Consider the following 22435-nt stretch of genomic DNA (forward strand, 5'->3'; position numbering starts at 1 on the left):
GTCGTTTGGTGGATGGCTTCTACATGAGGGTTGTGCGCCACACCGCATCTGCCACTTGAGCACAAAGTTGAATGTCGTACTTTGCTCAAAAATATCTATCACTTCCAATATCAAACAATTATAAAGCCTATGCCTCCTTCCGACAAACCGATCTTGGGTCTTGACTTCTTGAGCCTCTAGAGGGCGCAATTTTTATTCGATTGGAATGAAATTTTGCATGACGTGTTTTGCTATGACCTCCAACAACTGTGCTAAATAGGTTCAAATCGGTCTACAACCTGATATAGCTGCCACATAAACCGATCTTGGATCTTGACTTCTTGAGCCACTAGAGGGCGCAATTCTTATCCGATTGGAATGAAATTTCGTACGAAGTATTTTGTTATGATATCCAACAACTGCCAAGCATCATTCAAATCGGTCAATAACCTGATATAGCTGTTATTCAAACCGATCTGGGGACTTGACTTCTTGAGCTTCTAGACGGCACATTTGCTATTCGATTTGGCTGAAATTTTGCATGGCGTATTTTATTATGACTTTCAATAACTGTGCCAAAAGGTTAAAATCGGTTCTTAACCTGAAATTTGCCTGAAATTTTGTACGACGGATCCTCTCATGACCATCAACATACGTGTTTATTATGGTCTGAATCGGTCTATAGCCTGATACAACTCCCATATAAATCGATCTCTCTATTTACTTCTTGAGCCCCCAAAGGGCCCAATTCTTATTCGAATTGGCTAACATTTTGACAGGTCTCCAACATATAATTTAATTGTGGTCCGAACCGGACTATATCTTGATAATGTTCTAATAGAAGAGCAACTCTTTTCTTTTATCCTTTTTTTGGCTAAGAAGAGATGGCGGGAAAAGAACTCGACAAATGCGATCCATGATGGAGTGTATGTAAGATTCGGCCCGGCCGAAGTTAGCACTCTTTTACTTGTTTGAAATAGAATTCTGTTCTACTTTTAAATACCTTTTATTTGAGTCCCATATTGTAACGATCGGTCCACTTTAACTTTTGGGTCGTACTTTTCGGGTAAGGGGGAGCGTCCGTCCCCTTCCAATGTCAACAAATGATAAAGCCTATACCTCCTTCCTGAACATATTCGTAATCTACACCCGAATACCTTTCGTTCGAGTCCCATATTGTCAATATCGTATAATAAAACTTGTTTATGTGGAGTTTTTATTTTATTTTATTTTATTTTATTATTTATTTTATTTTATTTTATTTTATTTTATTTTATTTTATTTTTTTTTATTTTTTTTATTTTATTTTATTTTATTTTATTTTATTTTTTTTTATTTTTTTTATTTTATTTTATTTTATTTTATTTTATTTTATTTTATTTTATTTTATTTTATTTTATTTTATTTTATTTTATTTTATTTTATTTTATTTTATTTTATTTTATTTTATTTTATAATATTTTATTTTATTTTAATTAGTTTAATTTTATTTTATTTTGTTTATTTTACTTTTATTTATTTTATTTATTTAATTTAATTTAATTCTATTTATTTTATTTTATTTTGTTTTATTTTATTTTATTTTAATTAGTTTCATTTTATTTTATTTTATTTTATTTTATTTTATTTTATTTTATTTTATTTTATTTTATTTTATTTTATTTTATTTTATTTTATTTTATTTTATTTTATTTTATTTTATTTTATTTTATTTTATTTTATTTTATTTTATTTTATTTTATTTTATTTTATTTTATTTTATTTTATTTTATTTTATTTTATTTTATTTTATTTTATTTTATTTTATTTTATTTTATTTTATTTTATTTTATTTTATTTTATTTTATTTTATTTTATTTTATTTTATTTTATTTTATTTTACTTTATTTTATTTTACTTTATTTTATTTTATTTTATTTTATTTTATTTTATTTTATTTTATTTTATTTTATTTTATTTTATTTTATTTTATTTCATTTTATTTTATTTTATTTTATTTTATTTCATATTATTTTATTTTATTTTATTTTGTTTTATGGTTTCAAATCCATCTCCTTTAAGCAAATTGAATTGTTTTAATTAATGTAATATTTTTTTTAATTTGTTTTGCAATAATAACATAAAAAACACGTTAACAATTGCACAAAAGTATGTATAAATTAAAAATTGATTCTCATCAAAGAATGTTTCTTAAACAAATTATAAAATATTTCAAATACAGAATAATTGCTGTTATCTAAACCACAATTAACTATCTGATAAATAGATAGAGCCAAAAGATCATCGTCATTCCTCATCGGCATTTCAAAATAGCAAAACAAAAAACAAAAACAACGCATCAAAGACAACGAAAAAGTTCACAAGAAAAAGTGAAGGGAATTTCCGATTCATCCGACACAATGGCATCAAAGGCGGATTAGTAGTAATGAACTGTACATTTTTCGACTGGGTCATCACCAATGTAATCATCGTCTTCTTTAACATCATCATTGTCAGTTTTACTGGCATATAAACACCGTCAAACCATTATCACAGCCAATTGGCAGCTGCACCAGCCCCCCAAGTCCAAAGAACTTGAACGTGCCACCGGGTTTTATGCTCTACTGCAGTTGGAACACATACACACAACTGCCTTCCAACATGCAACATCATCACACACGAAAACGAAGCGAAGACTATATGCATGTCGTCTTCTTAAGGTGGGGCAATGAATTTATACGCTGCCCTCAGTGGAAAATAGCAAAGTTAACAATTATTGTCCAATATGATTTAAAAACTTTAGCAACTGCTCGACATCGAGCTATTTTAATTCATTGGTTTTTTAACAATGTGAACCTTTGCCGTGAATTTAACACCATTTCCGTGAAGAAAAATTCGTACGAAACTTTAATTGGGAAAAAATTGAACCATAGACAGTCTCACCATCAGACTTATTTAGAAGAAACAGGAGAACGAAGACGTCTTCTAGTTTCTATCGTTGAATCATTTAGATTGCTTCAAAAATACCAACAACTTGCGAATGTTCACATGCGCAAGTTGTCAGAAAAGTTCTCAAAGAAATGGGAACCATAAGTGGAACTGCTTCCGATTGCCAATGCGGGACACACGATGTTATATAGACTCAGATGTTCTAAAATCTATTCCTTCCTTAACGTCCTCACGGCTTTTGGACAAGTCATAACTTGTACCCTTTAGTCTATCAGCACATTTTCTATCAGACCTGTCATGATGGACACAAAGACAGGCTACAACTGGATCTTCAGTACGAAGAAATAAGAAAAACTTTAAGACTTATCTTTGCAAGAATATAGGCTCAGTGTCTCCCATTCCCCGTGCCCTTGAAAAGTTTAAATCCAGGAACTCTTAAATCATGAACCATTCCTTAGCACGCACGTGGTTCCTGGATAAGAACCACTTTAAATCCTCTTGCCATCTGAAGGACCTTTAGTACCATCGAAGCGGCCTTAAAACGGTGGAGATTTATCTGCAGAAACGTTAGCGTTGCGTTACCCTCATCTTCTGAGTCCGCCAGGAGTTCGTTCTCACAAGATCCGTTCAATCTTGTCATGATGAGTTTTCTTGCGCATCCAGGGGTAGGTGAGAAGGCATTCGAGCCACTCTTTGTCAGGACACTGAACACTTCCAGTGTGGAAAATTCCTCCATAGAGACTTCAGACAAGTGCTCAACAAAGACTGCAGAGTAGTTTCCCCCCCAACCACACAGCTTCTAAACAACTTCAGTCTCAACTTGATGAGACCCATGGTTCCTGGATAAGAACCACGTCAAATCCCCCTGCCATCAGGAGGACCTTTAGTGCCGGCTAAGCGGCCTTACAGTAGTGGCGACTTGTGTGTAGAAACCGGACCATAGTCAGGATTCAGAACTTTCATCAATGTTGTGTTAGCCTCGTCTTCTGATTCCACAAGGAGTTTATACTCACAAGATTCGTTAGATCTTGTCATGATGAGCTTCCATACGCATCCAGGGGCAGGTGAGAAAGCTGTGTAACCACTCTTCCTCAGGACACTGGGCACTTACTGTGTGGACGATTCCCCCATAGAGTTCGTTCTCACAAGATCCGTGCAATCTTGTCATGATGAGTTTTCTTGCTCATCCAGGGGCAGATGATAAGGCATTCGTGCCACTCTTTCTTAGGACACTGGACACTTGTGGTGTGGACGATTCCTCCATAGAGGCTTCAATAGCTGCTGTTTTGAGTTCCGTTCTTCTCAGCTGGCCCACAACTTGAGCCCAAACCAAGCGGATGACCCAACCACACAGGGCTGGTTGGGTCCTGTGTAGACCCTTTCCGCTCCTATTTTCACCGCGGCTTAATAATTTTCTGTGTCTTGCAATCCGCCAAACTTAAGAGATGTAGTTGATAATTCCTCAGACAAGTGCTCAGCAACAACTGCAGAGTCGTTTCCCCCCAACCACACCGCTTCTAAACAAATTCAGTCTCAACTTGGTTCCTGGATAAGACCAAACCGCCAAACCGGAGGACCTTTAGTGCCGCCGAAGCGACATTACAAAGGTAGAAACCGGCCCGCAGTCAGGATTCAGAACTTTCACCACTATTGTGTTAGCCTCGTCTTCCGATTCCACCAGGTGTTCATCCTCACAAGATTCGTCATGATGAGCTGCAGTACTCATACAGAGGCAGGTGAGAAAATAGCGAAATCACTCTACCTCAGGACACTGGGCACATGCGGTGTGGACGATTCCCCTATAGAGGCTTCACTAGTTGCTGCTGTCGCCTTTTGACTTTCGTTCGTCCCCGCTGTCGAACACATTGAGCCCAGTCCAACCGGTCATCACCCACGCAGGGTTTGTTGGGTCCGATGCCTTCCCCTCCTGTCTCGATTGTGGCAGGGGGACTTTTAGTCTCGTTCAATTTGCCAGACCCTAGCGATGTGTTCGATAGTTCCTCGGGGAAGTGTTCAGCAACAACTGTTGAGTTGTATCCTGATTCCCTAAAACCCACTGCTTCTATAGACCTTCAGTTGTATTCAGAAATATGCTTCTAAGACCCCATAAAGTATATATTTTCTTGATCGTCATGTCATTTAAAGTCGATCTAGCCATTTCCGTCCATCTTTCCGTCCGTCCGTCCGTTTGTCTGTCGAAGCACGCTAACTTTGAAGGAGTTAAGCTTGCCGCTTGAAATTTTGCACAAATACTTTTTACTAGTGTAGGTCGGTAGGGATTGTAAATTGGCCATATCGGTCCATGTTTTGATATAGCATATAAACCGATCTTGGGTCTTGACTTCTTGAGCCTCTAGAGGGCGCAATTCTTATCCGATTGGAATGAAATTTTGCACGACGTGTTTTGTTACGATATCCAACAACTTTGCCTACTATGGTTTCAATGGGTTCATAACCTGATATAGCTGCCATATAAAACGATCTTGGGTCTTGACTTCTTGAGCCTCTAGAGGGCGCAATTCTTGTCCGATTTGACTGAAATTTTGCAACAGGTGTTTTGGTATCACTTTCAGCAAGTGCCCTAAGTATGGTTGAAATCGGTTCATGTTTTGATATAGCTGCCATATAAACCGATCTGGGGTCTTGACTTCTTGAGCCTTTAGAGTGAGCAATTCTCGTCCGATTTGACTGAAATTTTGCACGTAGTGTTTTGGTATCACTTCCAACAACTGTGCTACATATGATTCGAATCGGTTCATAATCTGGTATAGCTGTCATATAAACCGATCTTGGATCTTGACTTCTCTAGGATATTCTTATTCAATATTCTTTGTTTGCCTAAAAAGAGATACTGCGCATAGAACAACAAATGCGACAAATGCGATCCGTGGTGGAGGGTATATAAGATTTGGCCCGGCCGAACTTATCACACTCTTACTTGGTTTTTTTTTTAATTCCATTTGTTCTCACCGCTTCACCATACATCGACATTTACTTCTCAAAGCCATTTCAGTGAACACTCTTCACACCATTGGTATTCAACAGCCATGCTCAGCAACTGTCAGAAGGCTATCATCTTTGGAGTTGCCATTGCATGTCATAGCAGCATTCATCAGCAATGTTAACCATGTTATCGCAACAACATTATGCAATGATTTAGTACATCTTCTGACAGCTTAAAGATCATTCTCATACATCAAATATAACTATTTGAGTAACACCATGAAATCAAAAAATAAAAAAAACATTTTTATAATTTTTATAGCTTCCAAAGAAAAAACAAAGTAGCATTTATCAAAAAAAAATACCTTTGAAATAGACAAACGAAGAGAGAAAAAAATAAATCAAATATGAGACACCAAACAATTGGAAAAGTGCAAACAAACATTGGCATCTGCCAACTGTTGAACTGTGACATTAGCCCACTCAGCTCGCTTGTTTCACATTTGCAATGGCCCATTGTGAAGCAGGGTAAGGGGAGAGGGCAACATAAAATTCAGCATTTATCACAACACGTCTGTGATCTTCTTCCTTTAGCATGGCAAGTCAACAATCACCACCGTCATCTTCATCATCATCCTCATCCTCATTGGCTTTTGCATTGAATGTCTCTTCCATAAATGTCGCTGAATTTGTTTGAACAACGGTTACAACAACATCATCGACAAGCAGAACATTCAAAAATGAAAAACCAAAATCGTGCGAAAATTTATGGTGAAAAAACAAAAATAAATTGCACATGGTCTTCATTAGCGACCACCGCCATAGATAGATATGTTGGTGGCGGAAAAAAAAGAAGAGTTTTATGACTCTTCTCCTCTTGAGTGAGTGGCATTAAGTGTTAACACTTCATTGATTATGGTGTTTAAAAGTCTTACAGCTAACTGGATGTCAAGTTGAAGTTCAGTTGCTTTTGTTTTCTTATACGAGCCATAACAATCTCCATATGGACAACATCATCATCGTCTTGGTGCAACAAGTCTAGAGTCTGAGCCGTTAAAGGTCATTTGCTTATTGTTCGATTGTAATCTAAATTAAATTGTTAACCAACTCAGCTGAGTTCTATTGAATGACTCCTTCACTTGTCTAAATTGCCATTGAAATCTGAAGTTAGTTAGCATTGCAAAAAGTTCAACTAGATTTCATTCATAAATGCTAAGCCACGCAATTGATTTGTTTCTTAAAAAGCAACCGGAACTAGAGGTAAATGTAGCTAAATCGTATGCAATTAGTTAGGATTTTGGTGGCAGTCTGCAAAGAGGGACCCTCAGATAGTTCAGTTCATTTTTATACACCACTTCACGCATTCCGTGGTCGCCCGGATCTCCTCCTGCAGGACCGTATTATGGTCAGGCAGTCTAAAACAGATCTCAAAACCTGGTTTTTCAAAGTACACCCCTAGGCCCACTCTGTCCTCTAGCTTTGATCCATCCGTGTAGCATGATCTTCCAGATGGCAATACTAGGGTTCCGTCAATCCAAGACTGTGCCGCTAGCAGCACTCGACCTCAAGGTTAATCTCAGGTATACGATCGGAAACCTCTTCCATTCCTTCCAGGTTTCCTATAGTCGCCTCGATTATACCGCGATGGTATGAGCTGCTCACATCCTCAACCCAATTTGCCATCGCCTTAAGTCTTATAGCCACAGTGGCTACCTCACACTTAATCTGTATGTCAATGGGTCGGATATCTAGAATAGTCTACGGCGGCTAGTGGGCGTGGTCCTCATCGCTCCGCCTACACCAAGACAACATGTTCTCTGAACCTGTTGTATGGTCCTTATGTTGCTGTTTTTCTCCATAGCAGTCCTCCAAGCTACTGAGGCGTAAATAAGTATTGGTCTAATCACGCTCCTGTAGAGCCAGTGGACTATCCTCGGATTCAGGCTTCATTTCGAGCCTACGTCCCCTCTACATAGTGCCCAACATCTGTGAGCCTTCTCAGTACGCTCCTGAATGTGACACTTCCAATTCAGTTTCCTGTCCAAGATCACACCGACCTTGTTAGAATTCATTGGTCTAATCACGCTCCTTTAAGGCCAGTGGACTATCCTCGGATTCAGGGTCCATTTCGAGCCTACGGACCTTCTACACAGCGTCCAACTTCTGTGAGCCTTCTCAGTAAGCTCCCGAATGTGACACTTTCAATTCAGTTTCCTGTCCAAGATCATACCTAAGTATTTGACCTTGTCAGAAATTTGCCCACCTTCGTCTTGCTAGTGAACAGGCACATTTCAGTCTTCTCTGGTCTTCATTGAGACCTCTGGGGCGAGCCCAGTCATATACCATATGCAAGACCCTTCTGCATAGCTGGTTCGGATCCTTACCCCTTAGAATTATTATAACATCGTCTGCGTAGCAGATGGGTTCAAATCCCTCCTCAGTCAGCATCCGTAATGGGTTATTTATGGTGGTCACCCAAAGGAGTGGCGATAAAATGCCCCCCCTGTGGCGTGCCCTGTGCCACTTTCTCCCTTATATTTATGTCATGGGACACACAATTTATCCACTAGTTCCTTAGCAAAGGGTTTATCCAGTCTCTTAGGACCGCGTCCACCCGGTACTGGTCTACGGATTGGGTCAGTGTGTCGGTCCACACATTGATAAAAGCCGCCTCGATGCCAATGCATACCACCAGTGTGTACGTTTGGCATCGAAGGATTCTTCTATTTTATGCACAACCTCGTGCTGGGCAGTCTCCACCGTCCTTCATTTGACACAGGCATGCTGTTTGTATTTGAGCAGTTCGCTGGGGGCGGACCCTCCCCCTTACCCCAAAAGTACTACCCACAAATAAAAGTTGACCGATCGAAACAATATGGGATTTAAATGAAAGGTATTCAAGAGTAGAGTATGAATTTCATAACAAAAGTTTGGTCTAAGTACTTGTGGGGCCGTCCCAGCCCCAAAACCCCTTAAAATAGGTTTTTTTTGACGATCATGACAATATGGGACTCTAATGAAAGATATTCGGGAGTAGATTACGAATATGGTCAGGAAATAGGAATAGGGTTAATAATTTGTTGATAACGGAAGGAGGACCCTTCCGTTACCCCATAAATACCACCCAAAATTGACCGATATGGTCAATATGGGTAGCAAATGAAAAGTATGCGAGAGTATATAACGAATCTGACATATTAATTCATGTCGAAGTATAGGGGGTCACTTCATCCCCACAAAAACGCCCGAAATGGGCACATTAGCCAACAACGGTTATATGGGACTCGGTTTGTTTGTTCCGTATAGACTGTAAAACGGCAGAACCGATTTTCTCGAAATTTTCGAATATTGCGTAGGTTGGTTTGGAAGGAAACATAGGCTATATAATTTTTCAGTATCAGAAGGGGGACGGACCCTCCCCCTTATGCCAAAAACACAACTTAAAATCAAAAGTGTACCGATCGGGACAATATAACCGATTTTCTCGAGATTTTCGAATATTGTGTAGGTTGGAAGGAAACATAGGCTATATAATTTTTCAGTATTGGAAGGGGGACGGACCCTCCCCCTTATGCCAAAAACACAACCCAAAATCAAAAGTGTACCGATCGGGACAATATAGGTATCAAATGTAATATATTGGAGAGTAGAATACGAATATGGTATTAAAATTTGAGTCTAAGTAAGCATCGGGCCGCCCCAACCTCAAACATGCATATTGGACGTTCATTTCAATACGGGGCTCAAATGAAAGGTATTCTGGAGTAGATTTGGAATCTGGCATACAAAATCAGATCGAAGTATTGGGGGTCACGACAACCCTCAAAAACGCCTTTAGACCCATTATGACTATATAACACTTGGCTAAACCGATTTTCTTAAAATTTTCATAGATTGTGTACGTTTGTCTGGAAGGAAACATTGGCTATATAATTTTCATATATCGGGTGGAGGCGGACCCTCCCCCTTACCCCAAAAACGCCACCCATATCCGAAAGTGGTCCGATGAGCACAACATGGGTGTCAAATGAAAGGTATTGGAGAGTAGAATACGAATATGGTATTAAAATTTGGGCCCAAGTACCCAGCGGGCCCACCAACCCCAAAATTCCTCTAAACACATATAATCGAAATTCATGCCAATATGGGACTCAAAAGAAAAGTATTAGGCAGTATATTACAAATATGGTATAAAACATTAGGTACAATTAGTGGGTGGTCGAACACCCCCCAAATACCCCCAAATGGGCATATTAGCCGACCATGGCTATATGGGATCCAAATGAAAGTTATTTGGGAGTAGATTACGAATATGACATTAAAATTAGAGTTTAAGTCTAGGTGGCGCTTTTCCTCCTAGAGCTACGTCAAATGGGTTATTTGACCCATTATGACAATATGGGACTCAAATGAAAGGTATTTGGGAGTAGAAAACGAATTTGATATCCAATTTTGGAACCAAGCCCCCACTGAACTTCATTTCCGTTGAGAATAAAGTGCAAAGTGCCGGTGGCCGCCCCAGCCTCTGAGTGTCATCCCTCCCCTAAAAAGCACTTCGCATTACCCTAATTTTTACAAACACCTGGAACCGAGCATGGGCAATCTTCTCCTACAACAATGAGTGCTTTCCGATTCAAGTTTAAACTCAATGGTAAGCACCTTTTTTTATATACGAGTCCGAACGGCGTTCCGCAGTGCGACACCTCTTTGGGGAAAATTTTTTAAATAACCATTTCATGGCATTGTACCTCGCAAATATCGCCAACCACCGCTTTGTCCGATGTTCTCGCCAGGATTCGAAAGCGTACAGCGCACATAGGCTACAATGGCACGAATCCGATATTCACATTCACGACGAAGTGTCCCCACCCTAAAAAGATATTAGAGAGTTAAAGAAGGCGCAGCGAAGTGGGCCCAGTTCGGGTAGTAGCACCCATATAAACCGATCTCCCGATTAGACTTCTTGAGCCCCTGGAAGCCACATTTTTTGTCCGATTTGCCTGAAATTTGGCACATAGTGTTCTGTTATGACTTCCAACAACTGCGCTGAGTACGTTCCAAATCGATCTATAACCTTATATAGCTCCCACTTAAACCGGTCTCTCGATTATCAATGTTCGGTTCCTAGAAGCTTTATTTTTACCGGTTTCACAGGAGTTTGGTATGTGAAATAAAGTTATGCCATTCGAGTTAAAATAGTTTGTAATAATTTTTAGCAAAATCTATGGTGGTGGGTTCCCAAGATTCTGCCAGGCCGAACTTAGCACGCTTTTACTTGTTATACCCAACACCACTACTGTGGTACAGGGTATTATAACTTAGTGAATTAGTTTGTAACAACCAAAAGGAAGAGAGATAGACCCATTGATAAGTATACCGATCGACTCAGAATCACTTTCTGGTTCGATTTAGTTATGTCCGTCTGTCTGTCTGTCCATCCGTCTGTCTGTCCGTGTTAATTTGTGTACAAAGTACAGGTCGCAGTTTTCATCCGATCGTTTTCAAATTTGGTATGGGCATGTTTTTCGGCCTAAAGACGAAGCCTATTGAAATTGGAAAAAATCGGTTCAGATCTGGATATAGCTCTCATGTACATCTTCGTCCGATTTGCAGTAATACTGCAATAAAATGGTCAATTATTAACCGATTCTCTCGAAATTAGGCAGCAAGGATTTTCTCATGACTCCCGACATTACCGGTTAATTTCATAGAAATCGGTTCAGATTTGGATATAGCTACCATATATATATATTCGTCCGATTTGCAGTAATAATGCAATAAAATGGTCATTCGTTAACCGATTCTCTTGAAATTTGTTAGGAAGGATTTTCTGTTGACTTTATGGAAATCGGATCAGATTTAGATATAACTCTCACATATATACATATATTTTTATATCCCCCGATTTTTACTCCTAGAACCACTGCAAGCACATTTATTCACCAATCTTCCGAAAACTTCGTACAACGCTTTTTTCGACGACTGTGACAGTATTTGGTAAGGTTTCTCGAAATCGGTTCCGATTTAGATATAGCTCCCATATATATGTTCGTCCGATTTGCAGTAATATTGTTATAAAATGGTCAATTGTTAACCGATTCTCTCGAAATTTGGCACGAACGATTCTCTTATGACTCTTGACATTACTGGTGAATTTTATAGAAATCGGTTAAGATTTAGATATAGCTGTCATGTATGTATATCGCCAGATTTTCACCCCAAGAGCCGCTGCAAGCGCATAATTTGACCAATCTTCCCAAAATATTGCACCACACTTTCCTCGACGACTACCACATTATCTGAAAAGTTTGCTTGAAATCGGTTCAGAATTTGATATAGCTCCCATATATATGTACGTCGGATTTTGTGTCATTTGCAAAAATGTTGTCATTTGTCAAGCGTAGTTATTACTGTTTGACCATATTTGATCGCCGAGGTCTATCAAATTAGTTTCAGAATTGGATATAGCTCCCACATTATACTTATAGAGAAGGTGTAGGGTATTACACGGAGGCCACCGTAGCGCAGAGGTTAGTATGTCCGCCTATGACGCTGGAAGCCTGGGTTCGTATCCTGGCGAGACCATCAGAAAAAATTTTCTGCGGTGGTTTTCCCCTCCATATGCTGGCAACATTTGTGAGATACAATGCCATGTAAAACTTCTCTCCAAGGAGGTGTCGCACTGCGGCACGCGGTTCGGACTTGACTATAAAAAGGAGGCGCCTTATCATTGAGCTTAAAACTTGAATCGGACTGCACTCATTGATATGTAAGAAGTTTACCCCTGTTCCTTAGTGGAATGTTAATGGACAAAATTTGTATTTGTATTTGTAGGGTATTATACAGTCGGCTCCGCCCGACTTTTGCCCTTCCTTACTGGTTTTATTCTAAAAAAATTTTAAAATTTCAATTTTTTTGCCGAAATATTTTGTTCCACTTTGCCCGGAGTCGAGAAAATTGTCTGGGGCAAAATTTTTGGACTCCTACTCCAAGACACCTACTCCGCAGTCCTGATTTAGGACATACTGAGTGGGGTTATTTAAAGTCATAACTTAACACCACCTGCTAAATTTTCATCCAAATCGGATAATGATTACATTCTCTAGCAGCTCTTCGATGCGCCATCAAACTAGCTTGACTAGGTTATATTCTCCACTATTCTCAAGATTTCCAACTTTTTGTGTTGATTATTTCAAATCATTTGAAATTATTCCACGAATTTCAAAAAAAAACTCATAACATTAATTGAATGTTCGGCTAATTAAAGCAACATTGCATTTGACTTTGGCTCATACGCTGCATTTCTCACATCTCTAAAACCGAAGAGAATCGTAGATATTTTCATAAGAATTGTTTGAAATTTACATTTTGTTTCTAAGACAAGGCTTTGGGGCATCTACAAGAAAACCTTTTGGAATAGAAAATCTACTTTGGGGCATAAAAAACACACACACACATCATGACTGCTAAGGCAGACAGGCAGGCAGGCAGGCAGGCAAGCAGGGATGTCAACAACGGCGACAATCTCGAAATGTACACGAAATATTTTTTATAGCTTCTTCACTTCTTCTCAGTCAATAGATAGATGACATTTAAAAGCCCATTTATATTAAATGAAGAAATGAGACAAAAAAAAAAAAAAACAAAAAAAACAGCAACAACTCAAAACAAAGATTTTATTAAATGAAAAAGAAGTCTAACATCCAGCAGAGTGTATTCCCATAAGACCAAGATAGCTACAATTCAGGCCACTCAAACCCCGGCCAGCGGTTTATAAGAATTTCCAAGGCAGACAGAGGGCAGCCCCACTAAGTCATCCATTGAAGCAGGCTCATAATCAGCTTTAAATGTTCCCCCACAAAAAGGCTATTCATGCAGCTCAGCTAAGATCAGCTTAGCGGCTGCCCATACAAGACAATGATGTTTGACTGGCTAGAGGAATGCCTCAGGCTGTTGGTTGCTTCTCTAGTCAAAAGAAGCTACACTAAAGTCGTGACCTGTTGGCTTTTTATGGTATGTTTCTATTTGGGCTCTAACTAAAGGTTTTTGTGTTTTTCGGTTTTACGTACTATTCAGTCGAACCCAGAATGAATGGCCCATCAAAGTACTACGCCCACTAGGCTTTGTGCATGACTATTATTGTAAAATTTTGTCTAACACCTTTTTTTTTTGTTGGAAAATTTGACCAAGCGGAAAAAAATGTAAAAATTAATCAAAAGTAGTTACAGTTGCAGTTATTGTTGTCGTTATTCTTGTTCTTGTTGTAGCTGCTGTATGCAACACCCAATAGCATTGGACTGCCGGTATGTTTCCAATGACTGATTCTCATTGAAGCTGACCAAGATCATTAATCATGCAAAACAGTTCAGTGCTACAAATGGCTTTGTGTTTTTGCCCCAAATCCCAACACTTGGCTACAAGTTGTTCATCTCGTGCCGAGATATCCGATAACCGTTGTGTCTCTTTTTGTCCAACAAGGTAATTTGCAATTTGTGTGCAACATAATTCACTTACATTGGCCGGTGGATTATGATCTCAATAAAGGGCAATCGGTGAAGTACATGGTTGTTCTCATAAAATGCCATGATTCGATTGGAGTAGATGGCAAGTAACGGGGTCATTAAAACTATGCCCATATCTAGTGTATACTAAGATGGACGCAGATAATGTAGACGAATAAATGCCACTGGTACATCAGAAGGTAATATGAAGGACTATCCCACATTAGATCAAGGCACTTGGTGGGTGCAATTCTAAAGAGTAAGTTTGAAGTTTCTTGTGTAGAATTACTTACACCATATGTCTGCCTATGGAGCATAGCTCCATTTAAACATCAACGACCATATTAAGTAGTGTTTATCACACTATACCCAATGCTGATGGCTTTCAAAAAGTACTATGGTCTCTCTTGAATACCGCACAGTGGTCCTGAATCGTAATCAATGTAGTTTGAAAATGAGAGAAAAGCTTATTATACGCACCACCGAAGGATTAGGCTTTTTGCCATTGCGTTAGCAACACATCAAAATAGTCATTTCCGACCCTATAAAATATATATATGTCCGTCCGTATGTCCATCTGTCCGTCTATATGTCCATTTGTCTGTTGAAATCACGCTACACTCTTTAAAAATAGAGATATTGAGCTGAAACTTTGCACAGATTACTTTTTTGTCCATGAGAAGGTTAAGTTCGAAGATGGGCTACATCGGACTATAATTTGATATAGCCCCCATATAGACCGATCCGCCGATTTAGGGTCTTAGCCACATCTAATATCCGATTTTGCTGAAATTTTGGTGTTAGGCCAATTCGATATCCTTTTTCATTTTGGCCCCGATCGGTCCAGACTTGAATATAGCTGAACGATCTCTCGATTTAAGGTCTCTCGCATTTATCATCCCATTTTGCCAAAATTCGGGACTGTGAGTTTTGTTATACCCATCAACATTCTTCTTCAATTTGGCTTAGATCGCACCAGATTTGGATGCAAATGCAAATTTTGCCCATGAACACTCCTCTAAGGAACAGGGACAAACTTCTCACATATTAATCAGTGCAATCCGATTCAAGTTTAAGCTCAATGATAAGAGGGAGGGTCCGAAGGGCGGTGCGACACCTATTTGGAGAGAAGTTTTACATGGCATAGTACCTCAGAAATGTTGCCAGCATTAGGAGGGGAAAACCACTGCTGAAAATTTTATCTGATGGTCTCGCCAGGATTCGAACCCAGGCATTCAGCGTCATAGGCGGACATGCTAAACTCTGCGCTACGGTGGCCTCTTTCCAGATTTTGATATAGCTGCCATATAGACCAATCTCTCGATTTAAGGTCTTGGGTTCATAAAAGGCTCATTTATAGTCTAATGTTGCCGAAATTTATGACAGTGAGTTGTGTTAGGCCACTCGACATCTTTTTACAATTTGGCCCAGATCGGTTCAGATTTTTACACCACTGCCATATGGACCGATATCTCGATTTAAGCATAAAAGGCTCATTTATTATCCGATGTCGACGAAATTTGCGATCGTGAGTTGTGGTAGGCCCATCGACATTCTTTTTCAATTTGGCTCAGATCGGTTCCGATTTGGATATAGCTGCCATATAGACAGATCTCTCGATTTAGTGTATTGGGCCCATAAAAGGCGCATTTATTGTCCAATGTCGACGAAATTTGGGACCGTGATTTGTGTTAGGCCCATCGACATCCTTTTTATACCCTCCACCATAAGATGGGGGGTATACTAATTTCGTCATTCTGATTGTAACTACTCGAAATATTCGTCTGAGACCCTATAAAGTATATATATTCTTGATCGTCGTGAAATTTTATGTCGATCTAGCCATGTCCGTCCGTCTGTCCGTCTGTCCGTCCGTCCGTCCGTCCGTCCGTCCGTCCGTCTGTCTGTCGAAAGCACGCTAACTTCCGAAGGAGTAAAGCTAGCCGCTTGAAATTTTGCACAAATACTTCCTATTAGTGTAGGTCGGTTGGTATTGTAAATGGGCCATATCGGTCCATGTTTTGATATAGCTGCCATATAAACCGATCTTGGGTCTTGACTTCTTGAGCCTCTAGAGTGCGCAATTCTTATCCGATTGGGATAAAATTTTGCACGACGTGTTTTGTTATGATATCCAACAACTGTGCCAAGTATGGCTCAAATCGATCCATAACCTGATATAGCTGCCATATAAACCGATCTTGGGTCTTGACTTCTTGAGCCTCTAGAGCGCGCAATTCTTATCCGTTTGGGATGAAATTTTGCACGACGTATTTTGTTATGATATCCACCAACTGTGCCAAGTATGGTTCAAATCGGTCCATGTTTTGATATAGCTGCCATATAAACCGATCTTGGGTCTTGACTTCTTGAGCCTCTAGAGTGCGCAATTCTTATCCGATTGGGATGAAATTTTGCACGACGTGTTTTGTTATGATATCCAACAACTGTGCCAAGTATGGTTCAAATCGGTCCATAACCTGATATAGCTGCCATATAAACCGATCTTGGGTCTTGACTTCTTGAGCCTCTAGAGTGCGCAATTCTTATCCGATTGGGATGAAATTTTGCACGACGTATTTTGTTATGATATCCAACAACTGTGCCAAGTATGGTTCAAATCGGTCCATAACCTGATATAGCTGCCATATAAACCGATCTTGGGTCTTGACTTCTTGAGCCTCTAGAGTGCGCAATTCTTATCCGATTGGGATGAAATTTTGCACGACGTGTTTTGTTATGATATCCAACAACTGTGCCAAGTATGGTTCAAATCGGTCCATAACCTGATATAGCTGCCATATAAACCGATCTTGGGTCCTGACTTCTTGGGCCTCTAGAGGGCGCAATTCTCATCCGACTAGGCTGAAATTTTGCACATAGTGTTTTAGTATTACTTCTAACAACTGTGCTAAGTATGGTTCAATTCGGTTAATAATCTGGTATAGCTGCCATATAAACCGATCTTGGGTCTTGACTTCTTGAGGCTCTAGAGTGAGCAATTCTTATCCGATTAGAATGATATTTTGCACCACGTGTTTTTTTATGATATTCAACTACTGTGCCAAGTATGGGTCAAATCGGTCCATAACCTGAAGTAGCTGCCATATAAACCGATCTTGGGTCTTGACTTCTTGGGCCTCTAGAGATCGCAATTCTTATCCGATTTGCATGAAATTTTGTACGACGGATACTCTCATGACCATGAACATACGTGTTTATTATGGTCTGAATCGGTCTATAGCCCGATACAGCTCCCATATAAATCGATCTCTCTATTTTACTTTTTGAGCCCCCAAAGGGCGCAATTCTTATTCGAATTGGCTGACATTTAACACAGGTCTCCAACATATAATTTAATTGTGGTCTGAACCGGATCATATCTTGATATTGCTCTAATAGCAGAGAAAATCTTTTCTTATACCATTTTTTGCCTAAGAAGAGATGCCGGGAAAAGAACTGACAAATGCGCTCCATGGTGGAGGGTATATAAGATTCGGCCCGGCCGAACTTAGCACGCTTTTACTTGTTAAATTTGGATCAGATCGGTCCAGATTTGGATATAGCTACCTTATGGACCAATCTCTTGATTTAAGGTTTTGGGCCCATAAAAGGCGCATTTATTGTCCGATGTCGCCGAATTTTGGAACAGTGAGTTGTGTAAGGTCATTCGACATCTTTTTACAATTCGAACCAGATCGGTTCAGATTTGGATGTAGTTGCCATATAGACCGATCCCTCGATTTAAGGTTTTGGACCCATAAAATGAGCATTTATTGTCCGATGTCGCCGAAATTTGGGACAGTTATTTGTATAAGGTCCCACAATATCCTTCTGCAATTTGGCCCAGGTTGGTCTAGATTTGGATTTAGCTGCCATATAGACCAATCTCTCGATTTGAATTCTTGTTCCCATAAATGGCACATTTTTAATCCGATTTCGCTGAAATTCGACACAGTGACTTATGTCAGGCTTTTCGACATCCGTGTCGTATGTGGTTTAGACTTTATTTGGATATAACTACCAGAATTACTATTCTAAATTTCTGAGACTTGGGCATGTTGGAAATCCTGCAACAGTTCTGGTTGGTTTTGACTTGGCAGAATCTAGGCTTATCTTGGTCGTCCTTCATCTCAAATGTGGACACTAACCTCCCCACGGTGTCACCTGGGTAGCTACCTTTAACATCCCTTAAATGTAGTGATCACAAATGTGCCACGATATATAGCTATAAAAATATAGCTTGAATCGTCGGGTTAGTAGCCCATCACCCGGAAATCCTGAAGAGATTACTATGAAACAAGTAAAAGAGTGCTAAGATCGGCCGGGACGAATTTTATATACCCTCCACCATGGATCGCATTTGTCGAGTTCTGTTCCCGGCATCTCTTCTCATCAAAATCATCATCAAATCATCCCTTGGGCAAAAAAAGGATAAAAGAAAAAAATTGCTCTGCTATAAGAGCGATATCAAGATATGCAGCAAAGGTTCGCACACGTATTAGTTTGGCGAGAAAACTACGATCTGATACTGCACGGAAGCTATATGTCGGAAAGCTCCAAACACAACAGTTGGTAACGGCACACTCTTCTCGGTTGACCCAATTGCTTGAAGAGAGCACTCCCTCTCCCGAAAGTATAGCAGCGCAATGGCAAACCATTGTCCACTCCATGAAAAAGGCCGCAACATCCGTACTTGGATTCCCAAAAGCCTCCCCCAAAGACCTCATGGTACGACCAGGAGTGCCAAAAAACTACTAAAGCCGAGAATGCGGCATATAGGCCAACTTTACAGAAGCAACGCGCCACATGAAGAATAGGTATCGGGAGCAGAGGAGAAAGAGGGTAAACCTCTCTTCTGCAAGAAGAAGAATGAAATTATAAGACGTGAGTGTGAGAGAATCGAAATGTTCAGGAGCCAGAATGAAGTCCCAAAATTCTACCAAAGAAGAAAACTTCAAACCGATGGTTTTGGTACAGGCACATCCTCCTGCAGAGACAAAGAGGGAAATCTGATAACTGATGTAGATTGTGTACTGAGGATATGGAAAGAACACTTTCCCCACTTGCTGGTATCCGATGATGGTTACCATGAGTATACCGCAGAAGCAATCCCTGATGATGGTTCAGAATGTGTAAATTGCAAATTTTGCCCATGAACATTCCACAAAGGAACAGGGACAAATTTCTCACATATCAATCAGTGCAGTCCGATTCAAGTTTAAGCTCAATAATAAGGACCTCCTTTTTATAGCCGGTAGTCCGAATGGCGTGCCGCAGTGCGATACCTCTTTGGTGAGAATTTTTACATGGCATAGTACCCCACAAATGTTTGCCAGCATTAAGAGGGGAAAACCACGGCTGAAATTTTTTCTCATGGTCTCGCCAGGATTCGAACCCAGACGTTTAGCGTCATAGGCGGACATGCTAACCACTGCGCTACGGTGGCCTCCTTGTATTTTCTTAGCTCAGTCTTATAGACATCGCAGTGATTTTATGGCTTGTGACTATGGCCCTATTGAAGAGTCTGCTGCTATCTTTCCTTAAACAGTTCTGTGGATTTGAGTTTACAATGGCTTTATTAGTTAACTCATATCCTAAAGAGAGATTTCTGCGGGTCCTTGGGAGGTGGACAATAAGCGTCCACATCCCCTATAACACCACCACTGTGGTACACGGCATTTTGGATTTGTGCATTTGTTTGCAACGCTAAGAAGGAGAAGAGCTAAACCCATCGATAAGTATACGGATCGGTTTAGAATCACTGCCTGATTCGTTTTAGCTATGGTCGCCTGTCCGACTGTCCGTCTGTCCGACTACGTCTGTCCGTCTGTCCGACTACGTCTGTCCGTCTGTCCGACTACGTCTGTCCGTCTGTCCGACTGTCCGTCTTTCCTTCTGTCTGTCTGTCCATGTATTCTTGCAATCTAGGTACAGGTTGTCCGAATTTCACAAAATTTTGCATAAGTGCCTTTTTTGGTCCAAGGACGAACGCTATAGTTTTTGAAAAAAATCGGTCCAGATTTAGATATAGCTCTAATATATACCTTTCATCCGATGTGCCCTTTTAAAGCTGTAGAAACCACAATTTTGGTCTGATCTTTACAAAATTTGGCACGAAGTCCTTTTTTTTAACGACCCAAAATGCTTGCAAAATTTTATTGAAATCGGTCCAGATTTAGATATAGCTCCCATATATTTCTTTCATCCGATATGCCCATTTAAAGGTGTAGGAGCCGCAATTTTGTTGCTATCTCTACCAAATTTGGCATGAAATGTTTAGTGTGATGTCCCAATATGTATGCAAAATTTCATTTAAATCGGTTCAGATTTCGATATAGCTCCCATATATAACTTTCGCCCGATTTGACCTATTAAGGCTGTAGAAGGCGCAATTTTGGTCCGATCTCTACAAAATTTGGCACGAAGTGTTTTTTTTTTAACGACTTGAAATGCTTGCAAAATTTTATTGAAATCGGTCCAGATTTAGATATAGCTCCCATATATATCTTTCATCCGATATGCCCTTTTAAAGTTGTAGGAGCCGCAATTTTGTTGCTATCTCTACCAAATTTGGCATGAAATGTTTAGTGTGATGTCCCAATATGTGTGCAAAATTTCATTTAAATCGGTTCAGATTTCGATATAGCTCCCATATATAACTTTCGCCCGATTTGACCTATTAAGGCTGTAGAAGGCACAATTTTGGTCCGATCTTTACAAAATTTGGCACGAAGTGCTTTTTGCGACGTCCCAATATGTGTGCGAAATTTCATCATAATCGGATCAGATTTATATATAGCTCCCATGTATATCTTTCATCCGATATGCCCTTTTAAAGCTGTAGTAGCCACAATTTTGGTCCCATCCTTACAAAATTTGGCATGGAGCATTTTATTCAACGTTCTCATATGTGTGCAAACTTCCATAAAAATCGGTTCAGATTTAGATATAGCTCCCATATATACTTTTCATCCGATATGACCTTTTAAGGCTGTAGAAGCCACAATTTTGGTTCGATATCTACAAAATTTTCCGTGAGTGTGCAAAATTTCATCAAAATCGATGAAACTCCCATTTATATTTTTTTTTTATATATTTGAATTTAAAATCTTCAAATTATTTTACAACTATTTAAATTTTATTTTTTTATTATTTTTTTAACAGTTCTTTTATTATTTTTTCTTCCACAGGCTACCGTTTGCAAAGCTAATGACATCTTCATCCATTCATCGATCACCGAAGAGTTGTTAGTATTTGCAGGGGATTGGGTGAGCGAAAACGTTTATATTTGCTTCTTAACTAACAGATGATCTTAACACATTTTAATTGTTTTTATGGCCTTACATGCCTTTTATAGCAATCACTTTTTTATTTCCGTTTATAATCCTGTCTTTTACTGCATTTGTTTTTCGAATCCATAGTCACTTTAGGCATGGGCTTTTAGGCATCTTCATGTGTTGTTTGTTTATTTTTCACCACTGTTCATTTATTGACCATACGCAACTCACCACTCTAAAAGTGCGCGCCATTTTTCTTTTGAGTACTGATTTAATCCTTGCACTCCTTAAATTTTGTTTAAGTATTTGTTGTTCTTTCTCTCAAGCCACTTATCGCAGCATCACTTTGTTAATTTTCCAATGTTCTGATTGCACAGACGCGTAATCAAACTTGAAAATTTCGCGCTTTAATTCAAAGAAAGTTTTTTTTGTTATACAAATCAAGTTGTAATTTATATATATGTGTATGTGTATGTGTGTGTGTGTCTTCAATGAACTGTGATTGTTTGTCTATCGGGTGTTATTGTTAAAACTAATGTGCCATCAAACTTTACAGTACTCTGCCTTTTATACATTTTTCAAATTCGTTTTCATTTTCATTTCTTTCTATTGTTGAGTGAGAACGCGCGCGCGCGCACCTTTTGCTCTAAGTTTTAGATTTGCCGATTTTTATTGATGCTGATGCCGTGAGCTGGTTGCTGCTGCGGCTGCTGCAGCAACTGTTAATGTGCCTCACCATGCTGTGTTGTTGTCGTTGTTGCACATGCAATTACATTTGCTTTTGCATGGCGCCCAACGAACTTA

The 22435-nt window shown here is 39.4% G+C and overlaps 1 protein-coding gene and 1 long non-coding RNA gene across 2 annotated transcripts in view; one reads left to right on the forward strand and one right to left on the reverse strand.

Moving 5' to 3' along the window:
• The window catches only part of LOC131997594 (uncharacterized), a 348184-nt gene extending 326519 nt beyond the window's left edge, over positions 1 to 21665 (forward strand). Inside the window, exon 3 of the long non-coding RNA XR_009398296.1 lies at positions 21545 to 21665. This is a non-coding gene — a long non-coding RNA (uncharacterized LOC131997594). The remainder of the gene's footprint in view (positions 1 to 21544) is intronic.
• LOC106088245 (spidroin-1) overlaps positions 1 to 22156 on the reverse strand; it is a 29135-nt gene extending 6979 nt beyond the window's left edge. Inside the window, exon 1 of the mRNA XM_013253665.2 lies at positions 21863 to 22156. Within this exon, the coding sequence (XP_013109119.2) occupies positions 21863 to 21883 (21 nt within the window). The 5' untranslated portion in view covers positions 21884 to 22156. The remainder of the gene's footprint in view (positions 1 to 21862) is intronic.
• Between the last annotated feature and the right edge of the window lie 279 nt (positions 22157 to 22435).

This window comes from Stomoxys calcitrans, chromosome 5, assembly GCF_963082655.1.
Source record: "Stomoxys calcitrans chromosome 5, idStoCalc2.1, whole genome shotgun sequence".
NCBI lineage: Eukaryota > Metazoa > Arthropoda > Insecta > Diptera > Muscidae > Stomoxys > Stomoxys calcitrans.